Source organism: Typopeltis vanoorti, chromosome 9, assembly GCF_054136105.1.
Source record: "Typopeltis vanoorti isolate ZY-2024b chromosome 9, IOZ_Tvanoo_1.0, whole genome shotgun sequence".
Classification (NCBI taxonomy): Eukaryota; Metazoa; Arthropoda; class Arachnida; order Uropygi; family Thelyphonidae; genus Typopeltis; species Typopeltis vanoorti.
This window is the reverse complement of record NC_143557.1, coordinates 56,704,159-56,730,149: the sequence shown is the minus strand read 5'-3', so window position 1 is coordinate 56,730,149 and position 25,991 is coordinate 56,704,159. Positions and strand designations below refer to the sequence as shown.

Here is a 25,991-nt window from a genome sequence, read left to right as displayed (position 1 = left end):
TACTGACGATGTTCTCCATTTGGCTACGGTTCAGCATTCCTCCAACACCTAAACAGTCATCTCAGAATCCAATTCGCCATAGAAAAATAAAAATAATCCTTTTGTGTACTTGAAATCACACATTTTTCCAACGGCACACTTTCTTTCACGGTAAGCAGAAAACCGACTTTCACTAGATACATTCGCAAACTTTCTCATCATCTTCCTTCTTCCAATAATATGCTATTAGAAAATTAGGGGTTAACCAGGCTTCCCTCACATATCAGTTATACCTTATTATCCAATGGTTACAATTCTTCCAGAATTAAAAAAAAAAAAAAGACTTATTTTTCCCTATCTCACAATCTTCTCTCAACACAGAGATTACAACACAGAGATGTCCGAATTTTTTATCACAGAAAAAAATTGCCAGAGCTTTAAAAAAAAATGTATAATCTCTGCACTGCTTTCAAAACTCACAACACCTGACTGATCTTATTCGCTTTCTTACTTCTCCTCCGTGTCATTTCGAGGGGTATATGATGTCTCTGTAACAGAGACGAAATACTGGAGTCATCAATCGATTGTTTATTAAATAAATAAATGGCTTCGAAGCAGCACTTAACCTAAATACATCTTTGTTGAAATATCATTTTACATCTTGCTACTAGATGGCGGTAGCCGTAATATTATATAATATCAGGAAGACACGTACTACAAATAAAACAGTAGACCCAAGAGGACTACCGTTTTATATGCAAGCAGATGCAAAGTGGTCTTAGACAAATCATCTACCAGATTAGGATGATTAAATTATTTCCCATTGCATACCAATATGCGTAACAATTGGATACATTGTTAAAGAACGATTGCTATTTAACAATGCATTTGTTAACAATCGATGCAAAGCGTTATTTATCAAATCAGGGAAATTAATTGTTGAATATATTACTATTATTACGGGCGACTCCAGGGAGTCCTTAGACTCATCGAGGGAGGCCCTAAACATCATGTCCACACAACTATACGACATTCTCACAGTATCTATCATACCTTGTCTTGAATTCACTCACCGTCATAGCACCCACAACAGACTCTGGCAGCTTATTCCACTCATTTACCACTCTAAAAGTAAAGAAACCAGCTCTAACACCCCTGCTAACCACACTCTTGCCCAGCTTCCATGTCCCCTAGTTCTCTCACCACCAGTCCTGATCTCAAAAATATCCTCTGAATTAATCCTATAGAAACCCTTTAGCAATTTGAATGTCTCAATCATATCTCCCCTCTCCCGCCTATGCACACTGAATGTGCGCATGTATTCAACAAGAAAAACTGTAATTTTTTTAGATTCATTTAAATATTCGAAAGGTGATTAAACAATGGTACATCTCTCAATGGATAGCCTAACAGAGATGCGTATTCTCTGCTAATAATGCGTCTTGTAGAAAATAGCCGTCGCTAGAATTTCACTATATTTTAACTGCCGTCTTTGTATTCCTCAAAGACTTTATTTTCTTCTAAGGCTATTCTGAAACTTTGTAATAGACAATTTCGAAAATTGATTCACAATGAGCTTACAGAGATCTGCTATGATTGGAACATTTCGAATTCGAATTGTTCCGAAACATAAAAATTTTGGGGCAAGTTTTCGGTCATTAATTCTCCAACTTTCTTGTTACACGCTAGGAAATAAAACCGCTGACAAACACATCATAAAATGTATAATATGTGTGTGTCCTTTATGCAATAAACTTTATAGCTCACTAAAAGAATTATAAAAGCCAGTGTCTAATAGTTTTAAAACTTGGACTTCATATCAGATTATATGATGAGTGTGTTTTAAAGCGAAATGAGGACATTTAGGACAGTCATCATCATTACAAACATCGAGCTTACAGATATTGTTCATTTAAACTTTGAATATTCATTTCGATTGTGTGTGTGTGTGTGTGTGTGTGTGTGTGTGTGTGTGTGTGTGTGTGTGTGTGTGTGTGTGTTTAGTATATATGAAGCAGTCATTTCTTACGTGGGTCTCAATTTTCATGTCTGCAATCACACTAGCCTTTTCGCTATTTATTGTCAAGACATTGAATTGAAATTGAGTTAAGTACACTTTAAAAGAACACACATAAATCAAAATTTATAAATAAGAAGTTTGCAGATTATTATTTTTTTTCTGAGTAAATTAGCTTCAGCGATCGACTCGTAAATATATGAAAAATGAATGTATTTTGGGCTTTTTTTTTAATATCATAACAAGACCTTTAAAATTCAAAAAGAAAATTATTTATCTGCAAATTATTCGTTTGGCTTTAAATTATGTGCGGTCCACGAGAAAAAAAAAAAAAAAAAAGATCCAGGAGGGTTCAGAACTGTTCAGATTTTCATTGCTTAAAGCCAACGGCATCAGTTGGCGAACTAACTGTAAATAACTCACCCACCTACTGTATAAAATGTACTATAGGTTTGAAAATAACCTTTCGTGGATAGGAGCAACAAAAAAAAAAAAAATAATATACAGATATCTATCTTGCATCATTGTTGATCTTGAGCGCCATCTATAACCATTTAAGTTAGTAATACTAAGTGTAGTCAATGAGTCGTTACTATAGTTCGTCTGTCGAATGTGTGTATTCTCTGTTTTTTTTTTTTTTTCTGGTTTTGCATAAAAAAAAAAAGACTTTTTTTGAGCAGGTTTAATTTACGAACAGTCAGTAAGGGTTTCCCCACTGAATGTGCAGTTTTCTCTTATTAACTTAACGGCCGATGTCTTAACTCGACTAAGAAAGGTATAAAATAGAATTCAACAACATGCAGCATTATTTATGTCAAGAACCAATGTGACCAGCGAATAATATCTTATAAATACTTAGCATATCTTGTAGTACAGCATTTGTAAAAGAAACAGCTTGTGATGCCGATTTGGAAGGATTGCTGTAATACATTATACGGCATACAACGTAGAGAGATGACAAACCTGTAGTTTAATGATTACAGTGTTGACAAATCGTATGCAATGTTGACGCTGTGGACTAATAAAGCTATCCATTTGCTCATCCTTCTTTCTATTAAATACAACCTGCGTGTTGCTGGAACGAAATTGTCAACACTAAAATAATTAAAGTCGAGTAAGAGAAACAGAAAAGGAGAAGCGCAAAGTAATTTGCATAACAAAAGCCAGTCAACATCATAAATATTCGTTCTTTCTTCAAGTTTAGCATTCAGCAAATTGATCGGGTTTAGTGTGGAAGGAAGACGTCTTCACCATTTTTACGGCAACCATAAAATGGTTTCGTGTAGAAATCGACATTTATTAGAACGCATTTGCCGAATTTTATGGCGAAAACGCTACAGCAGGGATTAATGAGAAGTGTGTGGTAGAATGGGACGGAAGAAAAATTGCCGTTGATCATTCAAGGATACGGAACGTCCTGATGCGACCATCATACGACACTTTTAAAGTTAAATTTGTTTAATATTTTTTAGTTAACCTTTAGAATCAGTTAACGAGATTAGTTCGAGTCATAGACCTTGAACTTTACGGCATTTTAAGCAACAAAAAAAAAAGATGGCAAGAACTATCCAATGAATAATTTAATTATTGTTTTTTTTTATCGTTGTATGGATCATAAATATGGAAGTATTCGACATTCTAAATCCCCCATACATTTAAAAGCTTTCCAAGAAATGAAATCATCAGCATTCTTAAAGTGTCCATAACACAATCCGCGAGAACACATTTTGCAGTCTGTGGAAAAATTAATCCCTTAGGAAAGAAATAAATGCAACCGGAAGTATAATTACTTTAACGAGTTGAAAAGGTTAAAAGGTCATTTAGCTAAAGATTAATTAGACGGCTTTCTTCCAGCGATTCTGCCGCACACTGGACGCAGCTGCATACATTATCTCGCTCTCTGAAGTCTTCCAAAGAAATCAAATAAGTGATAGTTATGTGGGATTATGTTAAGTTCAGATAAGATTTTGCCCAACAACTGATTTGCTTTTAAAGTGTTTAGAATACCATGGAAACCGTTGAAACAGTTTTGATTCATTGTTGACGAATCAGCAGGTTATAATAAACCTTAGAAACAATGCTAATCCATTGTTTACGTAAGCAAATACAAAAGATGTTTTTTTTTTCTTTTTCTAAATTGAGTTATGATTGATTGTAGCTGAGACTAACCATAGAGGTTAACTATGAAAGTATCTTGAAGTGGGTTACAACAAGATATTTAAGACATTAAAAAGACTTCAACAATTTAATATTCACTATCATGTAAGAATTGATGTATTCAACTCCTACACGATAGTGAATAATAAAAGGATTAATATCAACGCATCGAAAGAGAAGAGACTGAAGGCCAACTCTTTATAGTAGCACATAAAGCTCGCCAGGATTTGTTTAATAAAAACGTTGCACGCGACATTATAATGATTAATGAAAGGTCGTCTGACATCAAGAAAGATGGTGCGCGATTTTTTTTCGTTTGTTTTTAAAATTAGACCTACCGATCACTTGTTTATAAGATTGATAGTTCTTTTAATACGTACAACTAGTTTAATAGAGACTTTCGAGTTGTCTCAAGTCGCTAATTGGGTTTAATCTCATCTATCTTGAAAGGAATTACAGTTATTAGTTTCAAGTATAATCATTTGAACAAGAGAAAGACCAAAATTTTATCTTTGCTACTTTGTAATCTCAACTCGCCACCCAGAATACACTTCTAATAGGTAGATGCAAGCAAAATTAGAAATACTCAAAATATTTTTTGAGATTCACATTAAATAATCACTTGTTCGAAAAAAGCTGAACTGCGCATGACTGAACATCGGTGAATAGAATGCAAATGCTCTGCATTTGCATTTAGTCTCGCTGCGATTGTTGCTAGGTAATCATTTCCATTGTTGTCTGAAACATGATTTCCATTGTTGCCTGAAATTAAGAATGGTTGATATATATTGATAAATAATAATTCCAGAAATTGTTATTTTATGAAATTAAGCTTAAAGAATGAAGGTTCGCTAAGCCTAATTTCAGATTAAACGACTATTGCAATTAAGCCTCAACTGTTAAGTCTACTTCGGTAATAAGATATACAGGTGTCAGTTAAGCAAGCGTCATACACTAAATGTATATGTAATACTTTCGTGAGTTTGCTTACTATGATTACGTACATTGCGTGCCCATTTGGATTGTTACTGGAGGCCGAACTTTATCCAACATTCTGAGACTGGAAATGAAGTGTTCCGAAGGTTAGAAGTTGTTATATCGTATGGCTATAAAAGCGTGCGTGATATGGTAGTCGAAAAGTTGGAACAAGTCTCCTGAGAAAGGAGATCACCAAGTCGAGTAGGAAGTTGTCTCCCTAAGGTGACTTCGTAGATGACGTGTCTAAGTAAAAGCTGGAAAAGTCACCGAATTACTTTTTCGAAAGGTTACAGAGCTACTATTTAGAGTCTTATCTCATTAAATATTGGACAGATAAACTTCTTGTAGAAGAAGAACAAGGAAAAAAATAATTGATCCTGCCGTTAAGTTATTTTAAGTCATTTTGAATTCTGGATGAAGTAAATGCAATCGATTAAAGGCTGGTCAATCGATATGTGGATCCATTACCACATTCGTCATTCCGTTTGCTGGTTATGTGATAAGTTTTTCGATAGGTAGTCAGTTTTATTGTACGACGCCCAGAGATCTATAAAAACACTTTTAACATTTGACATTGGTAGTATTGTTTTATTATTGTTGTCTGAAAATGAGTTTTTTTTTCCAACAGTGGTTGTCTGATAATCATTTCCATTCTTGTCGCCAACATCAGTTCCATTGTTTTGACATTGTTAGTATTATTTTACTATGGTTGTCTGAAAATGAATTTTTTTTTTTTTTTTTTTTAAGCAATGGTTGCTAGATGGTCATTTCCATTGTTGCCTGGAATTAAATTTAAAATTTTTGACTTATAAACAGTATATTCACATTCTGACTGCGGTTGAATACGGATAATTTAATGTATTCTTAGTTAATGTTCATTTTGTTTTTAGGAACTGCATTTCATTATATCGTGAATGAGTTCTTGAGATTGGTTGGTTGTTGCTTGAAGTAATGTTCGTAATGGCATCGACTCCATTTTCTTTGTTTAACGTTTATCTGATAGTCGTTGGCATATACAGCAATAAGAAGTGGCTGAATCGACAGCGTCAACGACATTTTCGTGAAAAAAAAAAAAAGAAAAAAAAAAGTAATATGAGGGAACAAAAGTGGATTGCTGGGGCTGCACCCAAAGAAGAAGACATCACCATAACAAATAATATATAATTTGAAGTCTATCGAAGTGTTATAACTATTTGCTGTCTTGTCAATTGTAGATATATTAATAATTTGATGCTAATACTCTACCTATGAACGCATCCGAAATATCTACTTAAAGACTACAACAAGGAATCATTTAGGCTTTCTGGGTTAGTTAATCAAGATTTTTGACTTATAAACAATATATTCATGTTTTGACTGCGGTTGAATACGAATAAGTTAACGTTTATCTGCACGCCTATAAGGCGTGCTCTGTTTCTCTCGTGCAGCCATTCTCTGTTTACGTACGTGTCATAGAATCATTTCAAAAATTTTTCGAAAAAAAATAAATAAATATTCCATAACTTTTAATGTTTATTGACAGATTTCATTTTAAACGTTCTTATAACTCAAGAATATTGACCGACAGCAAAGAGTCTCCATATTTTGGCTGTAAGTAACTGAGTTACGTAAGTTTTAGTTATGACAGTGTAGGGGTTGTTGTTGTTGTGTGGTTATTGTTATTGTTATAAAATGTGCTCCGTCTATTAGGACTATGCTCTTTCTGCAATGTCTAATTTTTGTGATTTCTTAAAAACGTTCCAATACAAACACAATTTTTACCTTAAAATATTATTATCCTTATAATTATATAGTACAATAATGATGTTGACTCATTATTACTTTAAACATCCTTCCATAATGCACCAATAGATGTACATCAAGGATAGTGAGCTCCATCTGCGCTTTCTCCATTTCAATTCTAATTATATTATTTCTTTTTTTTTTCCTTTTCTGTCTTTGAGAAAGAGTAGAGGAAAATGTGTTTTCCATTAACTGAGATCTCAGAATCCTTTCTTGAAAATTTTGTGATGATGCCAGAGTTGCATTAAGACTGATTGTGGTTCCAGTTGAAAATAATTTTTATAATCAAATACTTAAAAATAAATAACTCTAAAAATTATAAAAATTAAAGTAGCCTTCCTCCTCTGAAAGCTGCAGTCTGGCTGCCTTGAGCGGATGGAGGATTTCGAAACACACGCGCATTAACCATTACTATGTAACACAATGACGTTGGAACTCCCATCCTGCGTAATTGCAGTATTTTAAACAGTTGACCTACTGTGCCTTAGGAAATACGACTTTTATTTATTTCTTTTCTTTTTTTTCCTGTCACGTTGACAAAGATAGCAAGTTTAAATTAAAAAAAACGCCATCTACTCGATGGCAATATCATTTGTAGTTTTCAAGATCTTATTCTTGAAAATCCAAGTGACGTCACGTAGTTTTACATTTTTTAAATAAAATGCATATTTTTATATAAAACCGAAATCTTTAATTTGGTTTAGTTTGTTTGTTATTATATTAAACAAAATTACATAATATATATATTTTGAAAATTTTCCGAAAAAATATTTAAAAATCAGAAATAAATTAAATTCATTTCATTTTTATATTTCTTAAATATAATGTATATTTATATATAACCGGATTTTAAAATTTTTTAAATTTAAAAAATATTAAAAAAAATTAACATTTTCTACAAACATTTAAAAAATTAGAAATAAATTAATTACATTAGTATCCAAGTTGGATCCCAGTTCCACTAGTATAAACTTTTTGTGCGTCTTTAGATAGTAGATGATTTTCACCGTCTGGTGAAACCACCACTAATTTGCTTATTAGAAGCCTGATATGGAAAGGGGTAAAAGTTCAATGTTTAGTGGTTCTATTATAGTATATTTTAAGGTTTCCACTATTTGAACACTCATCGGTTGACAAGCAGAGACACCTGCTGTTAAAAAAAATCACTAGAGACCTGCAGCGCATCTCGTGTCAGAAATATTCATTGTCAGCATCTGGGAACAATTAAGACGATGCAGTTGATGTATGCGGAATGTCAAGTGTTGGAGCAAAGGGGATGGTTGTAATGTATATAGGTACATGGAAAGTGAAAAACTAAGTTCCCTTCTTCGAATTATCTTTTTGATATCGTATATCAAAGTGAAGTACAAATAACATCAGTTGAAACAGTGCATAAAAAAATTCCAAGACTTATGCCGGTTGTTTTTATCTATTCCAGTAGAAGCAAACATTAAGATTGTCATTTTAAAAAAGTAATAAAACATTTCTTTTTTTTTTCTTATGAAGAATAAAAACGAAGCAAGGAGTATTTGCAAAATGCCTTTTCTGCATCAGTCATCTTGAAAAAAAAAATTAGTATAAAAAAAAGACAAGAAAAGTATGATTCAGAAGCGACTTTGATGACACAAACACACACACACACACAGTATTCTTCAGAATCACGCTGCAGATCCATTAAAGTGAGACGACTCTCCAGCTTGTAATTAGCCTTGACAGTAGCAACAACAAGTTATCAGGAAAGATTACAAGCGAGGTAGCAGAAAATAACAACAGAAAAATTTTGTCTGACGAATAAGGAAAATGTACTCAAATTTTATTCAAAAATTAACGCATCGGGTGACACTGTAAAAGGAGAAAAATATGAATATTCCTTGTGGAACAAATTAAACAAATATACGCGAATTTATTCGGTATATTAAAGAAAACGTGTGTGGATGCTGTTTATTTTCCAAGATGAGTTTCGTTATGCACGAGAAAATTAAAACAAAACTTCAGATTAGTTTCTGAAACGCTTAATAATATGATTAGGATAATCACGTATGGTGGATAATTTGATGAGATTTCTTGCCATCTTTTTGTTGTTGTTCTTGTCAGTCATTAAGTTTTTCAAGTCATTGTTTTTTGTTTGCTATATAATTCATTGTCATAAAGCTGTTATACAATATTTATTAAAATAATAAAATGGTAAAAATGACACTTCAAATAATATTTTAAATATTTAAAAAAGATAAAGATATAAAATGGAGATTTCTTTTCTTATTATTATTGTCAACAAGTTTTTATTAACAATCATTTATAATGATTGATAAATTTACAATAATAGTAACATATAATTGTTTGTGCAGCATCTACGCGATATTTTATGGTAAAGGTTAACAAATGATGTGAGCTACTTAAATGTAAAAAAAAAAAAAAAGAATATTGTTGACCAAACTGTAAACAAAAATAGTTAAAAGTCCTTATTAACTTTTAACTGGCGAGCCTCCTTAGTTTAGTCTGTTACCACGATGCTCTTTGGATGTAAAGCTCTGGGTTTGAAATCCCGTTTAGGACGCGAAGAACCATTATCAGGAATTTTTAAATGACGGTGAAACAGCCCTTCTCATACGATGGTGGAAGGGTTTTTTTTCTTGGCAATTAGAATCGAACTTAGAACATTCTTCATGTGACCTAGCGCTATGGATTCCTTATGCAAACGTCATTTCCATAAGGAATGGCGTTTGCATCCACTTTAAATTTCCATCATATGTTACTTGATACGAAAACATTAAGCAAGTAAAATCTAATTTTATCAAATTATAAATATAAAAATAAAAAAAAAACACAGACATTATCTTAATAAATACATTAACTTCAATAATTTCTACACCAAACGCATTAACTCATTCAGAATAAAACGTGAGTATGGGTAAAAATTTAACTTTAGACTTTTCCTTATTATTATTATTATTATTATTATTATTATTATTATTATTATTATTATTATTATTCGTACTGAAGAAAGGATCGTACTGAAGAAACCCACAGCATATACAGAGACCTTTCATATTATCCCCAAAACACAATATGGTTTTCGGAAAAATAAGGGAACAACATCTCTCTTGGAAGATTTACAGACGTAATTAATACCGCCTTAGACAAAAAAAAAAAAAAAAAAAAAAAAAATGCCATGGTAGTCTTTATTGATCTAACTAAAGCATTCGATACACTCACACATCAAAACTTGTTAGAAAAACTGAGGCATGTTGGAATAGACGGGCCTCTGCACAGGGTACAAACTACCTCCAAAATACAAAGCATATCACACATATCGAGTCAAACCGAAGTAGAGAGCTACCAGTAACCTGTGGAGTGCCACAGGGAGCTGTACTCTCCCCAACTCCTTTCAACATTTACACGCACGATATTAATCAGCTACCCCTCAAAGGTAAGATATTCCAATACGCAGACGATACAGCAATAATATCCATCCATAATAACGCAAGCAGAGCCCAAACAAATATGCAACATGACATAAATCTGATCACAGAGTGGCTCACAAAAAACTCCATACACCTAAACTCAGATAAGACAAAATTAATGATATTCAGAAATCCACTGACTCCACCAGTTGATAACAAATATATAACCATCCAACATCCACTCTCCAACATAAAAAAACACACAGAAAACCACTACAATCACTCAGATTGAAACAATACGATACCTTGGAATTTACTTCGATGCAGATATGAACTGGAATAGCCACATAAATCATCTACACAACAAACTCCGAACAATCACTGGCAAACTCTACAGGTTAAAAACATAGTTCCCACACGCCTAAAAACACTAATATACGAAGCACTATGCCAAAATATACTAAGACACACTATAACAACGTATGCTTTCTGTGCACCCTACAAACTAAATAGATTAATGTCGCTACAGTACAAAATGATAAAACTGATCTTTTGGGAACAAAGAGAAAATCACGACCTTATACATTGCAATGCCAGAACACAAAATACCGACAGCAAAACATTTATGTCACAATGCAGCTTTGATAAAACATTATTTCGATGCCAACTACAGGACAGTCAGAAATACATACCGTATAACAAGACCTTAGACTACTAATTATATCACATATAAATACAATAATCACTACGGAAAGGCCACACGAAACTTCTACATCCCAGACATGATAAGCAAATTACCTTTTGAATACAGAAACCTTACGAACTACAATAGCCTGAAAAGAGCTCTAAGGAATATGAACAAGAAATACGCACCCAAAATACCATACAAACTTAATGAAACACAATATATTCGCTCAGGCTAGTTCAGTGACGCATCAATACATTCCAAGTTTCGTATGTGTGTGTGCGCGTGCGTGCATGTGCGCGAATTTTTCAGTCATAGATTTCGTAGCTTCCCAACACAGCAAACAAACCAATACATAATAACCAACTGGTGTCGTCTTCAGATAAGCTTACAAATAAGCTTCGAGGATGAAAGCTGAGAAATTACATGTCATCCAAGACAAAAAAATAAATAAATAAAGTATGTATCATAAGTACCGTATTTTCCGGTGTATAAGATGCACTTTTTTTACCTTAAAAATTCATCTTAAAAATGGGATGCGCTTTATATAATGAAGGTAAAGATTGTTTCCTCTTTTCAAAGTCATACGCACTCCCTTTTATGTTCCAAGATCTTTGTAGGCGGTTAATGGTGCAATCAAATTGATGCGTGACCTTCACGTGACTTCTAGCGCGTCATTGGCTAAGAACGGGGAGTCCCTATTCAAGTTTCATAATATCTTATCCGAGTAATCAGTTACCGATGTTTATCAGTGTTGAGTTGATGTGTTGAGATATTTTGTGTTAGGTTTTAGGTTTTTTCCAGAAAATTGCATTAAATTTCTTCGGTGCGTCTTATACATAGGAGCGTCTTATACACAGGAAAATACGGTAACCAAATACATGTAAAGTACGTATCACATGAAAACCAATGTATGTAAAGTATGTATTATATGTAAACGAATGTACGTAATGTAAGTATCATATGTAAGTAATGTTGTATCATATATAATCAAATGTATGTAATGTAATAAAAAAACAAATAAAAAAAATATAAAAAAAATATTATTATTGTTATTATTATTATTATTTGTTGTTAATTTTGAAATATAAATGTAATAGATAGAATGTAGGAAAAAAAAACTAGTATATATGTTTATACAAATTTCATCCATAACCAATATTGTCAAAATGAAAGAGATTAATCTTAGCATATTATATTAATCATTGTAAATATGTATGTGAAAAAAACGTAAAATACAGTGTTATTATTAATAAAAAAATATTAGCAATATTATTTTTCGATTTAAAAATAGCATTATGAAAAAGTGAAATGAATCCATTCAGCATTCCCTGCTGATACCAAAAAAAGAAACTATGAATATAATTTGAGAATTAATTGAACTGCAGATGAAAATAAAAATGTAAATGAGAAAATGCTGAAAAAAAAAGTATATTTATCTAAAAAATATATATATATATATTCCACAACCAATATCGTTAATATGAAAAATCTCCCTCTCTCTCTTAACACACGAAATGAATAATTGTAAATATGTATGGAAAAATGGAAAATGCATTGTTAGTTATTATTATTTATGTATTTAAATAAGATATTCATTTAACATTAAATACTGAAAATTTGTAGTGAACAAAAATGTAATAGTAATACTTCAATTGTATATTTGTAAATATTTTGTATATATGAAGAGGATAATAAACTTTGTCAAAAAATTATTATTATTATTATACAAGATATGTCTTGAACTTGATATTTCTTTTGATAATTTAGTATGCATATTTATACTGTAATTAGTCTATAATCGGTCTGGATTTCTAGGAAATACTAAATGAATGATGCTGTTATTGTAATGTTGTTCCATTGTTGCGATGTATAATGATTGTGTGCGTAATTGTTATAATGTGTTCTCACTTTGTGTATTGTTTCCCAACTATTATTTATCTGTTGGATTTTTACTTAACTATAAAAGTAAATCAAGCACTTTTTTACCAGTTCTTGCAACCAATAACGATCAGAAACTTCTGAAGTTATTATTTCACAAATTTCTATTATTAATCCTAAGGAAATGAATGCATTATTTAACTGGCATTTGGCCATCGACAGATTCATTAATAGTTATGAGACAATTCAATTTGCTTACGGCCATTGTCCATCGACATTCAAGCCAATGTGAACAGACAATCCATCAGCGTTTTCTATCGTCGAGTTCGTGATTAAACATAATTACACGTGGAAAGTCATTGTTATCGACTTCATTTTAGCCCTTTAAATGGAATATGCCTTCGACAAATATTTAAACAAAGATTAAAAACAAATGACGTGAACATTAATCACAAAATAGTCATTGATCATTTATAGGTAACCATCGATGTTTAATTTGATCTAAGGGATCTGGCTGTAATCATTTCCGTGCGCGGTTGGTTAATTAAAAAGGAATACAACACGCATATTAAAACGCTTTCCTTTAAAATACCATCAATAATTGATTTCCACTGTTGTTATGACATCAAATAAGTGTTGTATGTGCATGTACTCAGACTCTGAATTGTTGCCGACCGCAGCTTATTACCCAGGCAACTCAGTTAGCGTGTCTTTTGGATTTTAGCCAACTATCCGGCCAAGCTTTTCTTCGTAGCATTACTCGAAGATCAAGCTGGCATGACTATGACACTGTGTGAAGGAGTAAAATAAAGTATCTATATAAAGAAACAGTCTCTCCCATTGTGTGATAAAAGGTGCGCGTATCGTTGATTGCAGTTTTGGAAGCATCAATGTAAAGAGCTCCGCGTGGAATTATTAAATTAAATCGTCTATCGGTTATTTAAATTGTTTTACCTCCCTTTTCATTTTTAAAAGCAACGCATTCTTGAAGGTATTGATAAAATGCACGTGTGTATTCATGAATTTACTCCTAACAAGAAAGTGTGCCGAAAATGTGCTTCCAAATATTGATTATTAAACCACCTTCGTAGACTAGCTGTCGACATATTTTTCTTTTAATCACTGTTTGCCATTAGAGAATCATATTTGGATAATTAAGGTCAGCAGTAATTATTAAACATATTTATTAATAATAAATATCCCGCTACTGTTCAATTAAGATGCAGAACAGATCATTTATATTCTGCGGTTGGGTTTGCAGTTACAAAAATAATGATTATCAGCTCAGCTAGATGTATGAAATCTCTTGAGAGAAAATATTTTTTTTCGTTAATCTATCTTTCATTTTATCGTAAAATGGGACTGCTTTGTGATCACAATAATGTAAAACAGATGATAATCATAAAACGAAACTTGGATCCTTTAATGATATTTAAATTGTCGGTAAGATACCATTTACGTTAATCGTAGTGGCTTCGTTTTTCTAGAGATTTTAGTTTAATTATAAATGGGCCATTGAAAAGATACACTCGTAAATATTAAGGTTTCGTTGATAATTATAATGAAGGCAACAATAATCATAACAAACATGATGATCATGAGGAAGATGATGATAATCATAATGAACATTATGATGATGAGGAGGAATAGGAGCATAATGATGATGAGGAGGAGGAAGAAGAAGAGGAAAATAATGTAATGAGGAGGAGGATCATAAACATAATGACGATGATGATGAAGAGGATGAGGATGAACATATTGATAATGAGGAGGGTGAACACAATGATGATGATGATGAACATATTGATAATAATGAACATAATGGCAATGTATCCCTACCAAAAGCTAAGAATATATTGTCAGCATGAATTATGAGAGATACCCAATAAACGCGAAATAGATTCCTTTTATTATAAAATAGCTAAAAAGATACAAAAGAAAAGAGGAAAAAAAACAAAACAAAACAAAACAAAAGAAAGAAAGAAAGAGGAAACTCTGTAGGTGGTTTTTGTCTTTTTTTCACTTTCTTTTTTATGGAGTACTAAACAAGTGGTAGCGTTTTGTTTTTAACTTTATGCTCTTACAATAACATCCATTGTTATTTATTTATTTTTTTTTTGTTTCCTTTATCGAACGGAGAAAGCAAAGGTCTTCACATTGTTGTCGATCTCCACGAGGAGTTGTGCTTGAGCTATAAATGGAATCCACGATTATTGTGTTTTTGCGTGTATCTTTTTTTCCTGATTCTCTGATTTCCAGTTCTGCCATTAAAGTTATCGTACTTCATTACATTTTTATGACTAAAAAGAAGGTTATAACTACCTCTTTACTAATGAACTCAGTCTATTTTCATGTTTCGTTGTAACAATTTTATTCTACAGATTCGCAAGTCATAACGTAATATCTCTAAAGGTAGGCTACGCATCTTCAATATATATATATATAGATTATATTGACTGCACTTTTAAGAAACCATTATTAATATAAATATCAATTGTATTTCTTTACTTATGAAAAGTGAGTGAAATTCAACATCGGTATAGGCCATAAAATAAAACTGATTTTATATTTTTGACATTTGTGTATAGTTCCTTCAATTATTGTCATGGCTTTTAAAAAGACATACCGTAGTCGTTGTATTTTCCATGACCTTTTGAATATACTGGGGAAATGACCATTTACTTAATAGCAACTCGACACTGGAACCATATATCGATTCTGATTGGATTAAAAATTTAAAAGTGAGTTGGATAAAAATACCGTTTTATGCCATTAATAATTGTTTAGGTAATTTGTTAGGGAGTGCAACAGAGGTGGAATAGCTCAAATTCAACCATAAACAGCTTAACGAAGCTAACTGGATTAATGAAGACGGTGAAAACCGAAACAGATTAATTGCTGCATTACAGGTCAAAATTGGTCGCGAAGATTTTAATACGAATTTAACAAGCCAAAAGAAATTGGAGAGTTGCTTTTTTGTTGCAGATAATTTATGAACAGCAAAGGAGAGAGCAAGAGAGAGAGAGAGAGAGAGAGAGAGAGAGAGAGAGTAATCGTTCGTTAAACTCATCTTACTAAGAGCTGATTACAATATCTGGCGGATTGTATTGATTTACATCAAGACGAATTCATTACGTTTAAAGGGAGATATTTGTCGTAATGTAATGAAATGGATGTTATCACGTATCTTTTTTTTTTTTTCTTTCCCCATTTTGTTTAAAAGTCATCCTATAAAACTAAGGAACTCTTTATTGGTTATGAGTTAGTACCTATGTTAAGTCTTATTTGGCCTTTAATTTGATATTAAGTTATTTAATCTACACATAACTAATATTCCCCCGTCTCAAGCTTCGATAACGTCGTTCTGATAGAGTTATATCTTTATAATTGTGTATGTTTACTAACCTTCAGAGTTCGACAACCTTCTTAGAGACTATGAAAGTCATGTAATTATAATTTTATGGCCGTCAACACAAATATATGACATCTATGTTCGCTTCCTTCAGGCTAAAGGAGCGTCGGTCATTTCTTTGCAGTAATGACAAGACGATTGCAGGGTACACCAAAAAAAAAAAAAAAAAAGAAAAAGAAAAAATCTGGTTTGTATTTCATATATGCTTTTTACACGTCATGGTCACGTGTGTCAATTTGCAACCTTTTTTTTTTTTTTTTTTTTTTTTTTACCATTCGCGAATAAGGGTTTTCTAGAGATTATTTGCCTTTTTCTTTTACCAGATGGCACCAAAGGGCGCTATTGATCACGTGACGTTGCTGAGGAGAAAAAAAGGTAGAATAACCTATTTGTTATTCTACCTTTTTTTTTTTCTCATGCAAATTTCGGAAATTTTAACATGGAAATTTTTCCAGAAATATATCTATAATAAATATGTTAGTTATTTAAATATTATTACTATTATTTTTTAAATTTCTTTCGGTAATTTTGCATTCACAAGATTAAATAAATGTATCTTCTGCTTTTTTTTTATTTTATTCCATTTCTATGCAGAAATTAATGTCATTCTCAAAACCTGCATATAATTTGCATGTTAAACGAATAACCTTGAAACGCTTAACAAAGATGAATGAGATACAAACTCTAAATTGATGTTTACTTGTCATTTTTTCCATTCAACGTCACGTATTCTCCCCGTATCTTCCAGCTTCGGAAGTGGTAGCCTTTACAGACCTCCGTAGCTTCTGTCGCTTCGAGCCCGGCCGGATATTCTACAATCGACGCATGCGTCGAAGCAGTCTGTATAAAGCGTGACAACGCTAGTCCTTTGCGGTACAGCTGCAACATGGCAGACGACAGGGAAGATGTAGCACTTGACCAAACGTCTATAATAGCTTATAAGTTTAGGGCACGAAAAGGTGCCCTGAAAAAAAAACATGTGTATCTTGTGAAGGACCATAAGTTTATCCCACGGTTTTTTAAACAACCCACGTTCTGCAGCCATTGTAAGGATTTTATTTGGTAAGTACAAGATAATTTTTTTTTTTACGTTAATCGCTGTATGTGTGTGTTCCTTAGAAACGTTGCCCAGTTCCGGGTAAGAGTAGAAGTGTGTGTGCTTGTGCTATACTTATTTACTTGGCTGTTATGTTCAGAAACTGGACTAATACAATTAACCCTAGTCCCGGGCATATCGTCAGAAAATTGTAGCCAGTGTCGACACAGAATCCCGAGTGTTTGTTGTTCCTGTCAAGTCTATCTTTCAGTGGTACGCTAAGTATAGTAGTGGTTCAAAGCAGCGTGGTATTTGGGCTTCTCTCCGAAAGGAAGAAGAGGTGGGGAGAGAGAGAGAGAACGAAGGGAGAAAAGTGCACGTGTTGGCGCGTGACGTCCGAAATATTTTTCGTGCTCGAACTTGGTCGGTTATTTATTAACGAGGTGAATTTTTGGACGTGGCCAACATTGTATAATAACCCAAACACAGTTTCCAGTTGGCCTACAGGATCGTGTGTATGTGTGGGTTGCAGTTTGCTGTCAACGTTGTTCCAGTGGATCGGTTTGACGACTGGGTTTGTGTACACTGTGCAAGGCTTTTTGAAAACTAGGATTAGACAGTGAAATATTTTTCTGGAAGTGGTTGGATTAATTAAATTTAGAAAAAGAAACTATTACTGTCTATTAACAGATGGATTCGTCCGTGTGTTATTCTGTTTCATTATTACGTCACAGATGCAACTATTATTTTATTTCATTTATTACGTCAGAGATGGGGTTTGGATTGTGTGTTATTTCCTTTTCATTGTTACGTCACAGATGGGTTCGACTGTGTGTTATTTCATCTTATTACGTCACAGATGGATTTGTCTGTGTGTGTTTCGTTTTCTGAAATGTCATCAATCCAAACTTGTCAACTGCTTATCATCGGCGATGTTTACCAACACTTGAGGAAGTATTAGACAAGACCGATAGACATCCAGTGAATCTTAGTCTGTCACTGGAAGGGGAAGTAGAAAAACTTAGCATATTGGTAGTTTCGCACCAGACTTTAAGTTCATTTTTAGACGATGGATGTGCTACGAAACTGACAAGAAATGAACCACGAATTTTAAAGGATTTTTAAGGCACCATTGATGTGTTCATTAAGCGATTGAGGCATAAAAATATTTAACCACTTAAAATAATCATACAGCAAATATTTGCTGTGTAAATGTGAGATATCCCTGGTGATAATTAATAGGGTGTCTAAAATATCCAAAGAAAATTGCTTCTGTAATTAGCCGAACGCATTTTCGGCTAATTACAGACGAAATCTTACGCAAATTCGGCTGCATACATTTTAGATTAAGCAGCAAACAATCTCTCCCTTGTCATTGTGTTATCGATTTTTCTCTGCTGTAATTAAATGAAATTAAACATTAATGTAACTGCCTGTGCTACGTGGATTTCAAAAAAAGTTCGACGTTGCACACTTTTGAATGAATTACAGGTAGGTATGTTTAATGGGAGGCTATGGGGGTGGGGGGGGTTCAAAAATTTACTTGTTGATTTTTGTGTATCTGATCGGTGTTTCTTGAAAATCTGTTATGGATATAAGTTACACAGACGACAATCCTCGTATGTATGTCAAAAAAAAAAAAAAAACTAAATAGGACTTTGTGATGATTCTCGTTCAGCATGTCTAGGGCAACACCCTTAGAATTAATGGACTTAACTAACAATGCCATTCAAGTTCAAGTGACGTCACACAAACCACGCCTCTTGCCAATGTCACACTGCACTCCAAACACGAGGGAAAATGACTGTAAATGATCTCAAAGCAACGTGATAATGACAGTTGCTTATTTGTAAACAAGGACATCAGCTATCCTAAAAATAACTGGAAAAATAAACAAAAAGTATTGCGAAATAGAAATAGGCGTTTAACTAATCCTGAACTGTAGGGAAATGGAGAATAGCATATTAAAGTGTCGATATTCAGTTCCTTAATACGATGGCATCTTCCACTTTGCGTGAACTTTCTCTGCTTTGCCTTATTGGAAGCATGTAGTATTAAATTTGGTCTCTTGAGTGGCATACTCTCAGGGGCTCTGAGTCCTTAATCCACGGATAGCAATAATGTGCCATAGGTCCTAATTCGTGCCTTATTTTTTATTACTATTGAAGCGAGGGGGGGAAAGCAATTTTCATCGAATCCCAAATTTATTCAGTTATGAATACTCGAAACAATTCATTAGGTGATCCTGGACGAACGTGTCCAGGATCACCTTTTGTCCAAAAATAATAATAAAAGTAAAAAATTATAATCAGTGAAGAAACCATCGCAAACTGTAGTCAAAAGAATTTTGTAGTAATATAATTTTTTTCATTAATAGAAAATATAACCGAAATATTTACTTGAATTGTATTTACTAAGTCACCATAATACGCGTTGACATCTTTAAGGTAGGTGAACAATTTTCCCTTTTTTCTGAAATCACTTCTGTTATTCTAAATACTTGTCTTTCTACGAGTTCTTAAGTGAGGCCGCATTCCTTCACAAGCCCATTACTATCCGTAAAACTCTAAGCTTGCAGTCCCTCGTTAAGATTTTTTCCTTAACACGTGCATCTCGACCTTTCATGTGCAGTTTGTGACAAGGGTGTTCTTGTGGTAAAAACATGGGTTCGCGTGTGTCGTGAATAGCTGTGGCAAAAGCTGTCACTAACAGTTGGAGGAAAGTTGGGAGGATGGTGATGAATGTAAGTGGATGTGGAGAGGGGAAAGACGTTAACGTCGTCTGGGGATAAGGAGAAAACTAACGATTTGTTTGCGATAGTGTCGGTGTTGGTTTTTATATCCGAAAACAGAATCGGCTGGCAATTATGAGGAAGACCTCTTTAATGAGTATGCCCAGACTGTCGTTTTATTTGTTATTTTTATTTTTTTCCGGGCATCAAATGGATCTGATCCACGTATCAAGAGATCAGTGTCTTCTAAGATAATTAAGTACTGCAATTAGAGAATTAACGATAATTTCCAGGCTCATTTAATGTATTTAGACGTGTTCAAGGAACAGTCAGAGTTACAAACTGGTATCCGAGAGATACCTAAAGGAAACCTGGAAGACCAGCCTTAAGGTGGGAAGACCCAATGATTAAGAAAGTTGGAAGAAAATGGAGAAGAAAAGCCCAAGACAGGAATAGCTAGACTCTTTACGACCTGCAGTCATGGAGAAATCCTGACTGAAACCACAGGTCCATCAAGGTAATCAAGGAACGGGCGCACTAAATGGTTAACGTGTGTAGAAAAATAGGATCGAAATATACTGGAGTTTGAATAATAAATTTTATTTTTATACACGTTTACCAATGAGTATATAACAATATTCAATTGATGTATACATTGTTGAAGTCATTTCATTGTTCAGTTTTAATAAATGATAATATTGCAGACGACAAATCTCCCTTTTGTTACATTTTGACGAAACGTATCATTGTTAGATTTGAATTATTATTTTTTTCACTTGTTACCAATTGTTTTTCTATGCCTGTTTTATTTCTTTAATTATTAATATGCTAACCGAACCTTGGTTTTCTTCTTTATTCACTTAACAACCGTTCACTACCCTTCCTCTGTTGTTCCATCTTCTTATTGCACGCTTGAATTATATATCAATATTTGCTTTCCAGAAAACTGGTCATCCTTGCGTTTTAACGCAACTTTACGACACTATAAAGTCTTACTTGAGAGATTGAAGCAAATAAAAACAGGTTCTGTCTGGCTTCCAACTCGCCCTTAGTGCCATTAGAAGCGCCATGTTAACTTCACTTGGCCAGTTTCTGTTAGCAAGTGTTGATGTTTGCTACCAACAGCGAGTTGACGTAGTGGAACTTGAGGATCTTACGGTAGGCGTGTTTAATTTTTTTTTTTTAAATGGGACTGAATAATTTCAATCTCATCACGAATGACTTGATTGGATTAAAAATAAATTGGGATTTCATTGTGATATTTCAAAGATCGGTTCTTGGGAAAAATTATGAATCGGGTACTTTCCAGAAAAGTACCCGATTCATAATCAGACGCCTATGGGTGTCTGATTTATTAATGCTGGGAGTTCAATGAAGAACAAAGTGAAAACATGTTCAAAGCGCGATCGGCATATTTATGGTGTAAGATGGACTCGAAATACAAATGGTTAAGTTTAGAAATAGCATCAGATGTGTCTATACCGTAAACTTAATCAAATATTTGTATAATAATTCTGATTATTAAAAAAAACATTTTAACATCTGTTTTCTTTGATGTCGAATAAAAACAGTTGTCAGTTTGTACATTGCTATTCATCTCAAATTTGAATCTGGTGACATCTTAAGGGAAAAACAGTAAAGAAAAATGACATTACTTGAAGTATATAATAATAAATATCCTAAATTTGCTTAAACTGTTAGTGCTGGTAGATTTTAAAACCCTTTTTCAATATCCGAGATGTTTTCACTTTCTGTCAGATTTAAAAAAAAAAATCATGAGAGAAGCTGACTTGAACATGTGGGATTGAGTGTAGATCTGCAGTATATCGGAGTACAAATAGCTAAAAAACAAACAAACAAAAAAAAAAAAACCAAACTGATTCTGATTTAAACTACAATTGTACTTAATTTTCCTCACTCGTTTTGCCAATAACTGAATTCGCATTTGATAGAATTGTCGGCATACTTCCTAATTCTCCAACTAACAAGCCGCCAGTTTGAATCCAGCTCTAATATTTATGACTGTCATTAGGTGGGAGATGAATTTCATCGCCCTTGCTTATTGGAGATCTGAAGTGGCTTGAAAAAATGTTCCATGTTTGCTCTATACCAAGGTTCCCGGATTAATTTTTTTTTAAATTCATTTTGTGCCCACTCAAGTAATGTTCTATAGGTTTTCAACTAATGGGAGTGACCTAAAATTGATTTTTTTTTTTTTTTTTTAGTCATTTGTAGTTTTAGTAACTTTCACTATTACTGACATCGTTAATGCAGTATTAGTGACGTCTAATACTGCATTTATTACAAACTGTATTGTAATAATAAAAGAATGATTTTTCTGAAAAGAAAAGTTGACACAAACTACTAAATGCATCAAATTTATGATCATATAAAAATTTCTTAAAACGTAACATTCATTGATCATAAGGTGAATATTAAGATGCACCCACAAGTGTCACCCCCCAGCACTAATTTTTTTGTCATTGACCAAGTGATACAATTTGGGATTTAACTTATTTAAATCTGACAAATTCTAATCTTATAATGGTGTGTAGAGGATGGGGAGAGAGAGAGAGAGAGACGGGGGAATTCCTTCGTTACCCCCGCTCTTGCCAACTTTTTTTTTTTTCGCCCCAGTTCAAAATGCTATTACTAAAATTAAATGTTAAGTAACCTGGCGAAATGTCCTCCTTTGCTATGGCAACAGCTGCTTGTGACGGAAACTTATCAACGTCCTGATTAAAATGCAGATGGATCAAAGTTTAACAAGGGGAAAAACGAACTTGCTTAATCAGAACTAAATTGCATTTTAATTAGTATTGCGAAAGGGTGTTTATGTCCACTGGATTAGCCGACGCTTCTGGTCTTGTGATTTTCATCTGTGGAATGTCGACGTTTCCAATCTGTGAACGAATTAACCTTGCTTATCGCCACACGTAGTTGGTTACAAGCATAACAAATTGATACACGAGTATGTGCGCTTGTAGTCGAGTATGAAATGGCTTTGCCGTGCTACTTCGGTAGAAGTATAGGTGTGGTCTTAATAATGAACTTGTGTCGGAACAAGATTGTTACTTTTTTTTTTCTTTTTTTTTTTTTTTTTTGAAACATTAAGCTAACATGGTTGCCTCTATTTAATGCTGCACATAACGATTTTAAAATATTTTTGTCTGACCTGCCATGTTCACCTGTTAATTTACATTATAATTAGAATGTATGGGTTAGAGAGAGAGGGACGATCACTTTTCTTCCACCCTATAAATCTTGCAAGCTTCTGAAGCATTCGAAGCAACACTAGGCATTTAGATGTCTACTGAGACAGCTAGAAAAATGACTGTCATGCGTTTTGAATTATCCTTACTTGCTTTTGGGCTGTTTTAATTTTTTTAAGTGCTTAAGAAGTCATGAAAAACTTTAATTGCAAAAAAAAAAAAAAAAAAAAAAAAAAAAATCTAGTATATGTGACATTTTTTAAGAGCAGTAATTGGGATCACGTAGTGTATGATAGTACATACGTTGAAGAGCCTGTGGCAGTAAAATTAGCAAGCTTGACAGTAATAGGCTTTTATCTGTTGACAATGCTTTCCATCCCCGCACGCTCCGTTATATGCAAACATAAAATTACTGTTGCAGAAGCATTCACAATCTTTTGAGAAACTTTGATATAATGCAAAATGGCTGACAATGAATCTGTGGTGGACGTAATTACGAAAATAATTATTTTCCCCAACTGAATTTTCGTTTGATTCTAATCAAACGAAAATTCCGTTTGCGCATTTTAGATAAGTTTTTTAAGAAAATATTTTTTGTTTGCAAAAATTAATTTCAGGAACAAAAACAAATTTTCGGTATATATATTATAAGATGATTTGTTTTGATACATCAACCTTCCTAAAACGAAACATTATTTGAAAGTCAGTTTTCATTTATTCATTCCTTTTTCCCTTCCACTCTTCTTAGCGTTTAAAACAAGAATTCTGTATGAATGCTCTCAACGCCAGTGCTTTACATATCGTATACCAGGGAGTGGTTTACTACTCAGCGATTCACCTCTCTCTCTACGTCGCAAACATGTTCCCAATTTTAAAAATATAAGATAGTTGATTCGGAAACTTAATCTATACTCAAAAAAAAAAAAAAAAAAAAATTGCAATTCCAGTATTCATCTATCTTAAGAAAATTTCTCTAACTTAATGACGAGCTTGTAATCAGTCTTTTTACATAAAAAGGAACTCCAAGATTTGAAATGCAAATTTTGAACGATAATCTACCTTAAAAATATTTTTCATTTGTAGATCACTCATCAAATTCTGATAAGAACTCTCAAGGTGGCGTCAAGAATTATAATGGTACTAAAAGAAAACATTACTGATTTCTTATTGATAATTTTCCTCCAAATTAATCTTAAGTAAAGATTAATATCAGATATTCTTTGTTTTCTAAGGCCAAACTGAATCAATCCACCTATATCTTGGTCTTCCTCTGGGTCGTTTTCCTGCCAACCTGGCAGAGAACACTTGTTTTGCTAATCTTTCCTCGCCCATTCTGTTTAAGTGACCATACCACCTGAGATTAGCTCTGCTAACGCATTCCTGGATGCTGACAATGTCAAGTTCTTTCCTAATATCCTCGTTTTTAATATGATATTGCAATTGATGCCATCTTCTTATCTATAATCTTTCTCGGGACTCTCATATCTGCAGTCTCTAGTCTTTGGTCAAGTGACCCAGCTCTCAGATCCATAAGTTAAAATTGATTTGAACACCGTCTTGTTCCTGATTTACGCTCACGCGTAGACCTACACCTTTTACCGTGCAGGCATTCGGAACCGAAATCCTACGGAATAGGTTGGTTACTCGTTATTGCTGGAGGTATCCTTTGACTGTAGCCTGTGAGTTCACGGGGCAGGTTTGCCTGCTTGCTGGAGAAACCCCCCCCCAGATAAACTGGGGTGAAAAACCCTGCGGTCCACGCCCAAGGCCAGCTCACTTGGCTATGTCTGAGAAAGATCCCAAGCTCCTCATCGAACGCAGGACACTCCTTTCCCAGGCATATGGTTGCGAAGCCATAACCACTCGGACATTTCTTGTATACAGCTAATTTAGTGTTTTGACTAATTTTTCTCTTATTCCATATAAATTTATTTGGAGATAGTGCACGCTTGTCTGACACTCAATTTAACATCGAACCATCTTTCTCTTTCGATTTTAAATGCTGACTTACAACTTAGATAAGCTTTATGAACAGCTTTTTTTTGTTGGCACAATGTTATGTGCCATTTCCACGACAAAAAAAAAAAAAAAAAACGTACAAATCTTTGTTATATTCCCACGATTTCTCAACTATTTGTCGTAAAGTGAAAATCTGGTCCTGACAACCTCCTTTATTTAGCCTTACTCCATCTCAGTGGCGCACCCAGGATTTAATCTTGGGGGGGGGCCGAATTGAACGGATAAAAATATTTTTAGTACAATGAATTTGCATTAAAAATATTTTTATCGGTTAAACTAAAATTCGTTAAATTTCATTCATTAAATAAAATCCATTAGGTGATTATAAAAATTTAATTAACGGAATAAAAAATTAACGGACTGGCTTTGCTATATATATATATATATATATATATATATATATATATAGCAAAGCCAGTCCGTTCAATCGTGATTGTGTTATGGTAGATCTTAAATATGTTTTTAAAAGGCGTAGTTAGGTCATTTTCTAACTTTTAATAAGCTATAGATGTTAGGATATGTCATTTTGTCACGCTTTGAAACTGCATCAACGGCATTTTTGCCTGGAGCTATTGCAAACGGTTTTTCAAATTTCTTATACCATAACTTGAATTCGGCGTTCAAAGTTGCTGGATTTGTATAAGGCAAATCACCGGCATAAAATTCACACAATTGACGAAAATCTTCCATTGCACTTGCTG

The 25,991-nt window shown here is 33.4% G+C and overlaps 1 protein-coding gene across 3 annotated transcripts in view; it reads left to right on the top strand.

Annotated features, from left to right (window-relative positions):
- LOC150103064 (protein kinase C, brain isozyme-like) overlaps positions 1–25,991 on the top strand; it is a 227,130-nt gene that overhangs the window by 10,833 nt on the left and 190,306 nt on the right. For 2 of the 3 annotated variants that reach the window (XM_090398401.1, XM_090398400.1), the window contains exon 1: positions 17,128–17,354. The exons of the other annotated variant lie outside the window; for it this stretch is intronic. In XM_090398401.1, the coding sequence (XP_090254527.1) occupies positions 17,179–17,354 (176 nt within the window). In that variant the 5' untranslated portion in view covers positions 17,128–17,178. Of the gene's footprint in view, positions 1–17,127; positions 17,355–25,991 lie in introns of those variants that run through there. 3 annotated transcript variants of the gene reach the window in all.